The following is a 15,965-nucleotide window of genomic DNA, read 5'->3' on the forward strand; positions in this document are numbered from 1 at the left end:
TAGTGGCTACAGGGAAAATTTTATAAGGCTCTAACTACTTTATTTGGACGAATAAATGTTTATTTGTCAAAAGTTGTTCATTTGTTTATTTAACAAAACACAGTACCTAAGCAGCTCGGGATGACCCAAAACTACTAGGAAAGTATAGGGGACTAAAGGTGACCCGAAAAGCCCTCCAACTAAAAAGCAATGCTTAGTGTGGTTTGCCTTCTTAAAGCTGAATTATTGCAAATACAATCTTATTTAAGTGTGTAACGGTTACCCACAATGCACCTCTGCTGAATATGTAAATCATTTCTATGCCCCTGAAGCCAGGCTTACACCCGGAACCACTGGTGTATAGCAAGCATATAGCTAATACATTTTACAGAGTCTCATCACTCCAACATGCTATCTGCTGTTTTTATATGATAGCTTTCTTTACATTACACTTTAATCATAGTAAGTATTAAGTTGCACTGCTAAATAATTGCAACAAACATTCCAATATTACCATCGTCTGCATTTGATTTTAGGCATCAAAGTACTTATTTAAACATACTTCGTCATTGTTGCCAGCCTAATAATTTTAGTGAAATAAGAGAATAATTACCATGCCATCTGCTTTCCTCCTCAGACATGACCCAAAGTCTGCAAGTCTGATGTGGCCTTTCAAGTCAATGAGAATATTATCCGGCTTTATATCTCTGTAGATGAGAGAAGATCACTCAGCACACAAGGGACAAAAACAGCACACTCACAAAACTTAACATGTAATAAAGACAAACTGTAATTTATCTCAGGAAAAATCACCTGGAAGTGGTGAAGCTAAGGCGCTACGGAGCCCAATGTGAGTTTTTCACTGGGTCACGTTAAGTACTTCATACAGAACAACTTATGGCCTTCACACATGCTAGATTTAAGGTGAGATGAGCCACTAATGACCACCTCTGCCCATAATCCGGCATGTCTACAGCAGACCCTGACCCAGACTGCTGACCCCGGCAGTAGCCCACCAGGTGGATCAATCTGGCCTAACAGCCGAGAGCACTTTTCCTCCTTAGTCACCCCTCCCACGTGATATCAGACTTGTGCCGGTCGATCCATCAGCACACCGCCTCCTGCATTGCAACAGAACAACTTGTTGGCTTGCAGGCCAACTATGAGTATGTCCAGCCTTGGCCCCAAAGCAGGTAATATGGGTGACGTGCAAAAGCCGAGATTTGGGTGCCATCATAGGCAGTTATGGGAATTATGGATATAGCGGCGTTTAGTACGTCATTTGGGCTCTGGCAAAAGACAGAGCCCAAAATATGAAAAAAACAAACCTGAAAACACCATAATTTGGTCTCCAGCTATTGCTTACCCCACTGATTTACAGTTTGAGAGAAGTGAATAGTATTTAATGATGCTGGGACATTTGCCACAGCAGGGTCAGCAGTTTTTCATTGCATGCACGCCTCGGCCCAGCGATGTTGCATGACGAATCAAGTCCTGATCCCCATCAGGTGGCATCCATCTAGTGCTTGTATGGGCCTTTATGGAGCACCAAACCCTGACCAGAACATCTCCTTAATGCCAAAACAAACAAGGATGGGATTACACTGACTGCATCACAATTTTGGTGCCAAATGTTTTAGTGGGGCAGTGTTTGTCATTTTAGTCTAAGTAATGGAGCGCACACAGCAAGGGGTGGATCCTGTGCCAAAACAGCTGGTCAATAAATGTATAGAGGGCTAGATGCAAAATTGTATAGAGGGCAAAGTAAGCCCTCCTTCCTGGAAAGTAATCAGGGCAATTTATGCCAATCATGAAGATAGTCAATGAGATGCATGCAAACGTGTGAAGCTTGGAATTTGGTCAGTCAAAATAACCTTCTCTAGAAATTTTAATTCTCCAGTTCCAAGCTGCACGCAGTTTGCATGAAATTTGCAGGCACGTCAGAATTATTTTTATGTCTCATTAACCATCTCTAATCCAGAAATGGTCAGAGGTACAGTCTCTGATAGGTCACTGGGGCTATAAACAAAGGTGCTGAATTGCTAGAGCTACAGGCCAATCAATATAAGGGTGGCCATGGAACAAGAAAATTGATAGGTTACACCCAGGGTTTTTTAGCTTTCAGTTTGATAATTCTGCAAGACATACTAATACATTTATTTACCTATGTACATAGTTCAGTTGATGTATGGAGTCTATCGCCAACACCATTTCAGCCAAGTAAAAGCGGGCCATGTCCTCTGGTAGCCGGTCCTCAAACTTGCTAAGTAGCGTCAATAGATCTCCTCCAACATAGTAATCCATCACTAGGTACTTTAAATAAAAATGTACTTCAATATTCATACAATTAAAACAGGACCGTAAAATAAATTCCTTTAAAGGACACTTGAAGTGACAGGGATATGGAGGCCGATATTTATTTCCTTTTAAACAACACCAGTTGTCTGGCTATCTTGCTGAGCCTTCATGCATCAGTAGTTTATGAACCACACACCTGAAACAAGCATGTGGCAAACCTAGTCAATTTACAGACAAGCATCTGATCTGCATGCTGGTTTGGGAGCTGTGGCTAAAAGTATTAGAAGCAGAGGATCGACAAAACAGCCAGGCAATTTGCATGGTTTAAAAGGAAATTAATATGGCATGTGTTAATGTGTATGTGTTAATGTGTATGTGTTTGGGGTTTAAAAGTACTGTATACCCATTTTAAAAGAACAAACTGGTCACTGCTCAGTATTGTAAAGCACTTCTAAAACATCTCGTATTCTGGGCATAACTTTGATGGTGGCCACACACCATACAGTTAGAAGATCCAATTTTACACTAATTCAATAAATATGATTGTACAGAAAAATTGAAGTTTTTTTTTTTCATTCATTTGAGAAATCTGATCGAATTTCCTGTTTATTCAATAAAAGATCAGGAATGGTGGATTTTTCTGATCAGTTTATATGAAAATTGAATTGTAGAGTAGATTGACAATTTCTTGATGTACAGGCCCAATAATTTTTTTCTGAGTTTTCAATCATTTTTATCATAATTGAGGAAAAATTGAACATGTGTATGTGGAACATTGGTCAGATTTTTGAAATGGTACAATCACTCAGAAACACTGATTTCAATTCTTGAATTGAAAAGATATTGAAAAAACTGTATGCTGTGTGGCCACCTTGAGAACGCCAATTACCCCGTATCTGAAGAGGACTCCTCAAACAATCCCTGCTCTGCTGTAGTATGCACTTCTGACAGGGAGCATGTGATACACAGAATTATGGACTTCAGCAAACTGTGTGCTCCAGACTCTGTCAGACATGCATACAGGGAGAGGAGGGATTGTCTGCAGTTTGTGGAGTTTCTGCCGCCACAGCAACAGATGAGACCAATTTGTGCCCAGAGCACCACGTTTTATATTCAAAAGTATTTTTGTGATCCTGTGTGGACTATGCATTAGGTGCAGCGGCAGTTCTAGAATACAGCACCTACTTGTAGAATTTTTTTTCCTGAGGAATAATGTATTTTTTTTCCTTATAATTTTCCCCTTTCCAGAAGAATAATGCAAATCATTACTAAACTTTCCCACTGAAAGCCTACATCTAGAATTTTTTTTTGGTCCCGATTTAATAAATATTTATTTCCACCCCACAAAACACCCATTATACTAAACTATTGGGGGGATGGGGTCTTCGGTTTTGGGGAGGATGTTTTCTTGCCTTATGTCAGTGAGGGCCTTTTTCCACTAGCCTGCGATTTGCGATTTGCTTCTGATCGCAAATTGCAAGGTACATTAAACTAATGGAAACTGCAGCAGCAATTTCCATTAGTGCGATCCGATTGCGATGCGATTTTGGTCAAAGCGCAATCGTTGTCCTGCCGCGTTTTGTATGCGATTGAGCTGGACTATAATGAGTATAGTAGCTCAATCGCAATTGCATGGTGGAAATTGAAATGCGATTGCGATCGGAATCGCAATCGGAATCGCGATCGCATTTCATAGTGGAAAAGAGCCCTCAGACTTTTAGATGTCCAGACTTGACCTTTTGTCCTCAAGCCACACCTTCATCTACTGTACAACCTATGGAGGAAGTTGAATGGCAAGCTGGCAATCACTGGTATCCAACAAGGTTGTTCTATAGATTCAACATACCTATGCCATAGCTTGAGTTCCTAATGTCTCATGGCCTCTTCCAATCAAGGTTGCCAAGCTAAGGAGAAAGTGTGATAATACAGCAGCCTGCCTCTGGGACACTGCAGGGACCAGGCTGAAGAATGCAGTGTGAAATTACTATTAGATCTTCATGATCAATTGAGAGAGTATCTGGTGTATTTTGGTGGAATGTTTTTTGTTAATTGAATTGTAAGAGTTTGGTCATCACATACGGGAACACATGAACTCTTGTGATCACTGATCTGAGCAGAGCCAGAAAACAACCAAATTACAAAAAAAGGTTGGTCAGACTTCAGGTGAACATAACAAATGTCTTGTGTCAGTTCAGATATCCTTTAAGGTGTGTATACACAAAAACAATATTTTGAATATTTTGTCACCCAGCTGGTTGGCTCATAAAAGAGCAAATGTCCAAAACAATGGGCTGTAGCTGCCACATTGTTTTTGCTTTTTGTTTTTATCTATCCATGTTGGAGTTTTAATATTTATAATTAAGAAATCAAGTGTTTTATATAAAGTGACGCAGATCACAGAGTTCATTGCTACTACATTGGCTCTGACAGTACACAAGGAGAGATTCTTGCACACTTCACATACATTGTATATGTGTGCCATTCTAGCCACTAGATTTGTCTAGAGGTCTGCAGCTTTCAGCAACAAGCAGTGGAGGATGTGCAGGGCGGGGCAATGTCAGACCAGCAGGCAGACCCACTGCACTGCATATGTTCAGTGGTGTACATGTACAAATTATGGTTACTGAAGAGGTGTTTGGGAGTGTGAACAGGGCTAAGTTCAGTCAGCATTTCAGACAACAATGGGACTTATTGAAAGAAAATATCGTGGATACTTATTAAATCAGTCCAGGAGTTCCAGAAACACCAAAATATCTTACCAAGTAGCTATCATCATGAAATGCGTAATGTAAGCTCGGAATCCACCGTGTGTCTCCTTTTACCAACACATCCCTTTCTTCACGAAAACAAGCTGTCTGCAAAGGAAAATAATCATTAATTCACTGGTTAGAGAATGCAAAGAATTATGGTTATTTCTCCATCCATGAACACTGGCATGCTATGCACCAGCGACCAAAAAGGGTCATTAACTGTTTGGTAAATTAATTTAGCAGGTTTTACATCAGGCTGCCGTGGCTGCTGTTTAGAATTCAGTCTTAAAAATTCAGATCTTAAAATATTTTCATACTTGTATTCATGTAGTTTATGTGGCCAATGTTCTATTTAACATTATCTCATATGTTTATTTTCATTTCAGGTTTTCGCCAACAGTAGGGCCTAATTAGCAGCCAAGTCTGCATTAATGTCTAGGCAATAAATACATATACATTTGCTTAATTAAAATATATTATCTTGAATTTTTCAAAAACCATACATTTAAACTTTCCAACACTACAAACATTGTCAAGTATTGTTTTCTTAGCTAAATAAAAGTAATTTGCCTTCTATTTTTTTTCGGACACTGGAGTGTGAAGCAAAAAAAAAAACAAAACAAAAAAAAACCCAGATACTTACCTAAGGAGAGCCTTCCCAGTCTCCTCATGGCCTTCCCAGTCTCCTCATGGTCCCCGCTTTCCCCCACATTTTCCCCTCGTTAGAAGTCTACGACACCTGGGTTGTAGCCTACTCTCTTTCACTTCTGGGGTGCTTTGGAAGTCTTTGGAAGCACTTGAGAGCCCGAGTGCTTCCGAAGCATCCCGCAGCAAGAGATTCAAACGAAGGAGCCTGTGGGGGGGGAACGAGGACACCGGGAAGGTTCTTTATAGATACCCAGAGCCTTCCCTCTCATCTTTTTTTTTTTTTACCTTCAGACTCACTTTACGTTCCTGTAAATCCCCATTTTAACTGTTTGACTGCCCCATATCCATAGATAACAACTCTAGTTAAACATTTTTGGTACAGGAAACCAGAAAGGGACTTCAGACAATTTATTAGTGGACTTGTGCTATATGTACCTATGTTTATCTCATGCCACTGGTCAGTTCAGGTATGCTTTAAAATGTGCATACGCATACACACACACACACACTTATATCTGTCGCCTGCAGAAATTGGGTTTTTTTCCCCACAGGCGACAGTTCAAGGCTGAGGTTTGTGTAGATGTGTTACTAGCCCATTCTGTCGATATAGAGGGAGGCAGAGGAATGGCATTGTGCATGACAGAGCAGCACCGGGTGGGCAGAGAGTACAAGATAAGGTTACCCCATCAGTAAAGGGATCCAGAAGTTTGTCATCTTTCTGTTCTTTCAGAACTTAGTTTCTGAATACACAGTGGGCGCACTGGGCTGGGCACACTTTTGCTAGTTGTAGTCACTTTATTACAATAAGTTTTGATGTTTACAAAAAAATATCACATCATATATAAACAAGCCTGAAGGAGTAAAGCAAATGGAATATCTGGAAATTACCAACAGTTAATTGTGGAATACTGTTTTTCCTCCTCAGGACCACCCATACTTAAATTTACGTGGTGTTTATGGATGCTTAATCCAGACATGGCATAGCTTTCTACAATCATACATGCGCACCACTGCTAACTCAATGCTCACTGTGAGCCAAATACAGTGATCATAGGGTCAGAACGATGACATATGGTCTGGTCCTTAAAGAACGTTTACAGGATTGTACTGAGGAAGTTAAAAGTAAATAGGTTGAGAAGTGTTTGAGATGATGTTACCCTCAACATTAGGTACTTGGGAAGAACAGTCTTTTAAAGGGGTGTATGCAGTAATAATGTCATCACTGGTATAAATTACAGTTTCCAGTCATGCTGATAACTATAAATATGAGGTCAAGTTTAAAGTGCTGACCCCCAGGACATAGCCAACACAAGATGTTATAATAGAAATGGATTGAATCCAACATAGGACATGTCCTCGAGAAGCAACGCACACGAATAATGCACTTCCTCAAGAAGGCCTGTATTAGTAAAAGACTAATGCACTTTAAAGCCCCATCTACATGATACGATTCTTTGTGCGATTAGAATATGATTCTATTTACGATCCTATTAAATCCAACATGTCCGTTCGGGATTCAATTCAATTCGATTTACAATTGTTTTGCAATGGCAAATCGAATTGAATCGAATCCCAATCGGACATGTTGGATTTAATTGGATTGTAAATAGAATCGTAATCGAATTACACAAAGAATCGTATCGTGTAGATTGGGCTTTAGTCTTAAACTCATTGTCACAGCAATTCATGTGACTAGTTATGGTCTATGAGATGCAAATCACTATAGCTTATATGTTCAGAATTTATGCAATATGTGTGCTGCTTGGAATTCGGTTAATCACATTCACTTTCTGCTGATTTTGAATGGTCCAATACCAAGCGGCATACAATTCAAACAGCAATGATTAGCATCCCATAGACCAGGGCTTCCCAACCCTATCCTCAAGTACCATCAACAGTGCAGAAAACCTCAAACATTCACAGGTGAGGTCATCCTTGTCTCAACAGAGGTGATTTCCACAACACATGCACTGTTCGTGGTACTTGAGGACAGAGTTGAAAAGGCCTGGAATAGACCATCTCTACCTGTGACTAAATGCCAAGTCTCAAATCAAATAGTGTGTTTCTGTTGTACCTGTGATTTGTGAATTCAGGGATATGATCTGTGTCATATGCAGCTGCATTAATGTTACCTGGCAAGGTGCCTGCTGAATTGGGTTGTTTGAACAAAAGGTACAGTAACTAGTTGAGTTGTTGAAACAACTCTTCCTGTCCCTGACCAGGGGCCCTAGGTAACTAAACTTCACAAACTATGAGGATCTTACAGCTTGTGTGAAGACTACTCACGCCTCTAATGACAAGCCACTTGACAATTGTAGATGTCATATATAAAGCTTGACCCCTGAGGAAGTGTTTCATATTAGAATTAGAGGCTCCCAGGATGGAGTTCTAGAAGTGAGGAGAGCATCTAATCAAAGATGATCGATACGATACAAGTCATACCAGCTTGCATGCAAATTTGATGTAAATTGTAGTTTGAAACTGGGCCAACTAAAGTTTACAGGAAGTGCTTTTGACTGGTCCAACCTGGAATGATCTGCATCTGATTGATCATCACTAGACCTTACCCAGTCTGCAGATTATAGAATCACAGATGGTGAACTGGGTAGTCAGAACTGGTTTTACATTTTAGTTTAGATTCACTTTATACAGGAATGCAAAAAAAAAAAAAAATGTAAAAAAGCGAGAGCAGTACTTCCTGATAGAATCTCTAATAAAATATGTAAGGACCACCACAAAAGTCTGAGTAACATGCGAAAATTTTACATGAAATCTTCAACAATTCAGAGATTGTTTTGTGTGAACAGACCGGATCAATAGAGAATGTAATTGCTGAATGTTTACATTATAGTTATGATATTGTGTAAAGGATCAATCCTTCTGGGTTGTTGAAATAATCATAACAGACTAAGAAAATCTATAATACATACAGGTATATCTACATCTACCATATGAACACCGGCGGCAACTGAGTCACTAAAACAGGCCCAGGATGAGCAGAGATGCCTGTCCGCACTTGCTTTGCTTTCTGGAAGGCATCCCAGACATGTCAGTGAATAGAACAGTGACACATCTTGGCATTCCAGTTTGACATAACCTGGGGGGAATGGAAGGTCAGCCCTACATTTCACATAAACGGAATGGAAGCTGTACATCTCTCCCATGACACGTGCTGGGCACACACAGGACAATAATACATGTTTTACAACAAAAGATATGTGATATATAAAGATATGGAAGAAATAAATATGTAGAGCCATACAGGTGTGGCAGGGCACTCCTGCAAAATAAAACCATTTCTACCATGTGATTTGCTTCCCGACAGATAATCTACACATGTGTGATTAAAGCACTAGTTTATTTTTAATTTAAAATAAACAAACATTTATTACAGTTTAATTTATGATAAAACATCCACAGCAGATCAAACGCTGATGGACTCAGATGTAAGTAGCAAATAATCTTATTATCCATAAACTTTGCTGCAATAATTAACCCATTGAACAATTCTATTGTTTTGTTTTTCAGAGGGTTATATACTGGTAGTTTGCCTTGATCCTGTTGAGGATATTAAAATGGAAAGGAAAAAAAAAATGTGCATTTAAAACTGCATTGGGGAAAAAATTAGTTTACCTGCTGCAGAGTATTATGGGTATCCCATCTCCTCACCACTTACAGCCTGATGCCTCCTTACAACTCTTCCCAGCTGCTGAAATTGACTTGTCACCAGTCTAAAAGGTATATGAGGCATTAGGCTGTCAGCAGCAAGGAGACCTGTATTTTGACACAGCAGGTACTGTAAAAGCATTTTTTAATTGCAAAATTAAATTGTATCTGCACAATTTAAATACAGGTATATTGCAAGATGGTATGAAAAATATGTGACAGTGAATATGAATATATTTATCCTAATAGATTGACAAAATTCTCAGTGTATTGGTACATACTTCCCAGTCTACACTGGGGCACACTGCATACCTTCAGTGTTTCTGTAGTAATTTGTGCTCCAACTTTTGATGGCACCCAAATTATTCACTGAGCGCCGCTACAGCCGTAATTCCTATTACGGCCTATAATGTTGCTGTTTTTACAGCGCTTGTACCATATCACATTTATGTGGTTCAGCCTTCCTGTTTTGCTAATTAGGAGTGCTTATTTAGGTGTCAGAATCCTCATCCATCTAATCCTAATCTAAATGGAAGCAGCAGTGGTGTATGCACAGTGTGCCAATAGTGTTCTCCACGCAAATGTTTTCCAGCCGGGTGGAATGCTTACAGCATAGGAAGAGGATGAAGAGATGAGCTGATGAGAGCCGGGTGCTCACCAAAATTAGTCAGGTGGAGCACATGGCTAAAAGAGCCTGTGCAGAGCACTTACAAGTGTAGTGTTCCCTCCTGTAGCAGTCATCCCAAGCATCGACTTGGTTTGCCTATACCTGAAAAAGGCCCTGCTTTCAGTAAGGCAAGTGACATACTTGTCTTTCAGTTTTCTGTACATGATTTTCTTCAAGCGTTTTCTGCACACCATGGGCTCTATTCTCAAAGAAGCAAAAAGTACCGCAAAATTTTACCGCTAAATTCCCGCCAGCGGTAAACTCCGCATTTTTTCAGCATTCACTAATATTTTCCGCATGTTTGCCGCATGCGGGAAAAAAGATGCGGAAACAGCCATTATTCATGCGGTAATCATGCGGTAAAAAGGTCGCATGAAAAAGTGTTTAAAAAAAAAAAGTTAAAGTCCACCAAGCACAGCCCTTAAGCCTCCACACTTCATTAAAGTCAATGGGATGCGGAATATATCACCTACTACTTGTAGGTGATAAAAATTCGGTAATTAACGAAGAAATTATGCGCCTGAACATCTTTAAGAATTGATCTTTTATTGCGGAAAATACCGACTTTTGCAGAAATTTTACCGCACGAATCCCGCACTTTTATCACACTTTTTCCGCATGCGGAAAAAACATGCGGAACATTTTGAGAATTCCAACTTGCCGGGATTTTGGGTGCAAACTTCCCGCATGTACTTTACCGCATGCGGGAAGTCTTTGAGAATAGAGCCCCATGTGTGTTTGTATGATGAAAAACGCATGCATTTTCTTCTCAGCAGCTAATGTGATCGATAGAGAAAACGGACAAAATGTGCAGAATTAACCTGCAGAATTTTTTTTTTCTATGAACACAAAACGCTTTAAATGTAAACTAGCCTATTGATTATCAGTTCTCAGTTTTTCTGTGCAGACAACACGCACAAAAGCAGTCAAGTGGGTTCCCTGCCTAAATAGTGTGACTACATTTTGTAAGTTGGGGTGTGAGGGCTCACGGGATATTCAGACAAATTTAACCATTTTTTCTTTTAACAAAATTCAAGGGACTGTTTCATAGATGGGGTTATGTACATTTTACATATACAGTACAGTACATCGATATATTGGCGCTTAATTAGCAAAAACAAAAAACAAACAAGTAAATATTTGTACTGTTAAAGACTATCCTGGATGCCTATATCAAAGCACAGCAGAGCTGGGAAATGACTACATAAATTATATTCAAATTCTGGGCATTAAAGTAACAAGGCTATTCAAATTTAGCAAAACTTGCCTGACTAGTGTCAGTGTGTAGAGCCCTTATGGATAATAGATCCTATACTTGACTGAAACATGAGCGCTTTGCAGATTACCAAGCAGTTTAAATGTAATGACTTATAACCCAAGCCTTTAAAGCCAAGTTACCCAAAACTGAACAAAGGAGGTTCAAATAGCAAATAGTGAACATTAAGCGTGAACAGAAGCAAAGTGGTGGGCAAAACACCTTTTTCAGGAATCAAAGGTGCCAGTGCACTAAAGCTAGCCTCCGGCCCTGGAGGTCACACCTGATTGTGTGGGTGGATGGTTCAGAGGTCAGACTACATTATCCAGCATTACCGTAGAAAACATGTAGCTGAAAGCAGTGGTAAAAGGTGGTGAAAATTGTGTGGGAGCCATGGTAGCGACTCTGGTCGTATGACCCCTAGGTTTATGGGCTGCAGCTCTATAATTCAGGGCTGTGGAGTTGGAGCCGGAGCAATTTTGGGTCGGAGTTGGAGTCGGTGGTTTAATAAACTGAGGAGTCGGGAGTCGGATGATTTTGTATAAAATCCACAACCCCGGTAAGTATTAGACTAAGGAGTCGGAGCCATTTTGGGTACCCGGAGTCAGAGTCGATTTCATAAACTGAGTAGTCTGAATATTTTTGTACCGACTCCACAGCCCTGCTATAATTTATGTAAGCTTTCTATAAAAACTTAAGCAGGCTGGGCACACAATTTTCCTGAGTGTGATTAAATCTGCTAGGCTCAATACCTCAAAAAAGGTCCCGCTCAATTGTTTTCCAATTGATTTTAGGCCAAAATAGATCTGAAAATGATTGATCGGACAGAAAATTCTGGCTGAATGGTAGCAGGGCAGGAGTGGTGATTGATCGGCTGCCCACAGCATTGAACTGCATCGAACAGTGCCTACAGTTCTATCAATTTATCAATAGATTCTCTGCTTGAATCTATTGTAAATTGTTCTGCAGTTTATAGTAGTAATCAATTCCTCTGTGAATCTAAGAGAAATCAGTTGCTCTGGACCAATGGTCAGAAATCTGTATGAACATGGCTTTACAATCTAAAAATAAGCCCAGCACATGTTTTAGTTGTAATTTTTAAATAAGGATTAGATTAAAAAGTTTGAAAACTAGTTTCTGTAAAGTTCTGCACACAATACTGACAATTTTGATGTGTGGCAGTGCCATGCTTTATTAATTAAAAATAGATCTCCTAAAGGGCTAAAGTTATGCAAAAGGATACCCAATATATATAGGGTTTAGCTTCAAAACTAGTGACCCAGAAGCTTGTATAAAAGGACTTCAAAACCCGTACTTTACAGTCCTAATCTGGTTTATACTGACTCATAAACAAGTCTATAATTTACACAAGTGTCTCTTCAGAGGGCTGTCATCCTCCCAATCCCTATTTCACTTCAAAGGAGGTAACCAGAGAACTGTATGTCTGAAACAAACATATTTCAAGGTTGCACAGGAAGATTTTAGGTGCACTCTGGCACCATTCGCAGAAAGACGGTATGGCATAAAAAGGTCAGGCAGACAGAGGGTGCAGGTGCCACAGGTCCCAGATTCTAAACGTATATCCAGACACAGTTAGGTCTGCTTACTTAAACTCCATCTGAGCTTAAAAACTATGTACAATATCCAATGAGCACAGAATTTTTACAAGGCAATGCCTGGATAAAGGCATGTTACAATTGTAGTACACCACACAATCAGAGGATATTACATAAATATGTAATTTAGGAGAAGTCAGCAGCCTATGTGCCAACTCTAAGGGCAGATTCAAACGGATACTTGTGCGTTGTTTACCACGGGCCGCGGTGTTAGTGCTTTAAGCACTGCCTATTCATGTGAATAGGGAGCACCAGTACCTTTGTTCCCTAAACGCTGTGTTTTTATCCTTTTTCCAGTCATTTAATTCCACCCTGAATGCAACAGGTTGCTTCCAGGGTCACTTTCAGCTGCACCTCAGTGTCTATCCGCGGCGGTGAAAAAAAAACGCAGATTGCTGCTGAAAGCTGCCAAATGCTTTTCTGCATATTTGCAGAAAAGCATTTGACCAAGACACCGCGGGACAAGCGTGTGAACCGATCCTAAAGCACATATTTGTGTCGCCCAAAATTACTTTTACTGACCACTTTGTACATATATTGCTGGGCAACTGTCACCCAGACATGCTTTCTTGGCTCTCAGCCAAACAGCATGAACTTCCCTTTGGGTTTGGGTAGAAGGGGCTGGGCAGAAAGGATTCCACTGATAGACACATTCATACCTAGTTATATTACAATTTCTGTACAATGTGCTAGTCAAGCACAAATCTGGACAAACTGAACACCATTGCTGGCTTTTCTATTGTGATTATATTTTTTGACCTGTACAGTGATGTTTATATATGAAGACACCATTAGTGAGAGTTCTGATGGCAATCAGTTTTTGGGGAGATTGTAAATGTTTTTATTAGTTTTATGTCACTGGACAAGTTCACAATAAAATGTCTGACAAGGTTTCACTGATTTTTGGTATATGACTGATTATCATATAGTGTGGACCCATATGGCCTCTCTTTTTCTTGTACGATTATGATAAAGTACAAATCTGGATTAAAAAAGCAAGCACTTTATATAAACTGTAAGTACTGATAGATAATGACTAGCTGAAGCAAAATAACACACTTTAGACTATTCTGTGGAACCACAGGGCCCAGGAGGTGTTTTTGTGAGGTATGTGTAGCTATGGGACATCATTCTGAATAATAATCCATTGCTTTCCTTTAGGTATCATATTTACCCACAGGCATGCATATCTAATAAGAATAGAAGAAGCAAAGGTGTGTTCGCCAAAACCATAAAACAGGTCAACACATCTGTCTGTAAACGGCTGTAAAAACTGGAGCTCACCCTTTTCTTCGGAGCAGAAAATCCTATGCACACATTGCAAGTGCCAAACAGATGCACATGGAACTAGCTTGTATATTTGGAAAGGTTTGAGTCAACAGTAGAAAAATATCAAATTAATATACACACCATGACCTGCTCAATTTTTTTCAATCTTTTTAAGAACAGATGAACTTAACCCCCTTGGCGTAATTCTTTCTGGATTTTAGGGTCTAAAAGTGGTGCAATTTTTTACACCCTTTCAGACACTAAAACCTGGAAAAAATAATGCTGCCAGGGAGGTCTGCAGCAGTTCCACAACCACTCACCTCCCTAGCTCTAGCGCTGCATTTTTCCCTCCATCCTCCAGGTGGCACTGCAACTCTAAAGTGAGATTGTCAGCAGTCGTCATGACGACAGCCGGCGATCTCACCAGGAGGAAGGAGAGCCTCGGAGGAGCGGAAGAAGAATAGCGGCAGACATCGGGATCCCCTGGGAGGTATGTAGAAACGCCCGCTGCGCGCATTGCTCTGCACACAGCCTCCAGCGGCTACCCCGAGCACAGGTCAGGATTACCGCTCTCAGCAGAAGTTTTCCGCCCCGACCCTAGCTTGGGATTACCGCCAAGGAGGTTAAATGACAAGGTGCGATTCCTAATGGTTTAAAGTACTTAATTGTTTAAAGAGTTAGATTAACATTAAACTATAGGATAAAGTATGTATAAATGCTTACTCAACAATCTTTTATAAGGAAAAATTTACATAGGCTAGATGATTACATTACATCAATAATTCACCCAAAAAATTTTACAAAAAAAAAAAAGTTTAGAAGAAACATGAATTAACTCATCTAGGTTTATAAACATGCCAAAAATTATTGACAAGTGATATCAGCTAAACCACTAGCAGAAATTGACTCAGATCTCACAACAGAAACACTAGGGCCTATATGCAATTAACTTTTTCTTCTGAGTTTTCTCCTAGGAGATCATTTTTCATCTTCTATTTAGAATAACTTTTCAAGATTTTGTAATGGAAAAAAGTACCAAAAAGTAGGTGTATAAGTACTATCAAAATTATTTTGAGTACCATATTTGTCGCTGTATAAGACGCACTTTTTCTCCCCCAAAAATGGGGAGAAAGTCCCTGCGTCTTATACGGCAAAGGCAGGTAATCCCCGACTTAATAACGCCCGCCGATACCGAACAGCTTACCCGCCGCCGTCGAGGATTCCCTGCCTTTCTGTGCCTGCCTGCCTTCCTCCCTTCCGAGTCTCCTTGCCCCCCCGGATCGAGTGTCAATAGCGACGGCAACTTACCTTTGGCAGGCTCCCGCGCTGATCCTAGATCATTACGCTGCCCCCCGCTAGCCTCCTCTGCCTCCCCCCTACTTATCTGCCCCCCCCCCCCCGGGTGTAGCAATAAGTATCGGTAGCTTACCTCCGCAGTGCGCCCGCGATGACTGCAGACATCCGTCTTCCAGGCACTTCTCGCTCTAGTGACCGGCTTTGAACTGCGCATCATCAGTTCAAGCCGGTCACTAGAGCGAGAAGTGCCTGGAAGACGGATGTCTGCGGTCATCGCGGGCGCACTGCGGAGGTAAGCTACCGACACTTATTGCTACACCCGGGGGGGCCAGATAAGTAGGGGGGAGGCAGAGGAGGCTAGCGGGGGGCAGCGTAATGATCTAGGATCAGCGCGGGAGCCTGCCAAAGGTAAGTTGCCGCCGCTATTGACACTCCATCCCGGGGGGGGGGCAGGAGACTCGGGAGGGAGGAAGGCAGGCATGGGGAAGGCAGGGGGCACACGAGGACACATGGGGGAAATG

General features: G+C 40.7%; 1 protein-coding gene across 2 annotated transcripts in view; it reads right to left on the reverse strand.

Annotated features, from left to right (window-relative positions):
• CDC42BPG (CDC42 binding protein kinase gamma) overlaps window positions 1-15,965 on the reverse strand; it is a 327,785-nt gene that overhangs the window by 166,910 nt on the left and 144,910 nt on the right. For both annotated transcript variants that reach the window (XM_068259435.1, XM_068259434.1), the window contains exons 5-7: window positions 5,037-5,132; window positions 2,144-2,292; window positions 593-686 (exon numbers count right to left, since the gene is read on the reverse strand). In XM_068259435.1, coding sequence (XP_068115536.1) covers window positions 593-686; window positions 2,144-2,292; window positions 5,037-5,132 — 339 coding nt within the window. The remainder of the gene's footprint in view (window positions 1-592; window positions 687-2,143; window positions 2,293-5,036; window positions 5,133-15,965) is intronic.

Source organism: Hyperolius riggenbachi, chromosome 11 (genome assembly GCF_040937935.1).
Source record: "Hyperolius riggenbachi isolate aHypRig1 chromosome 11, aHypRig1.pri, whole genome shotgun sequence".
Classification (NCBI taxonomy): Eukaryota; Metazoa; Chordata; class Amphibia; order Anura; family Hyperoliidae; genus Hyperolius; species Hyperolius riggenbachi.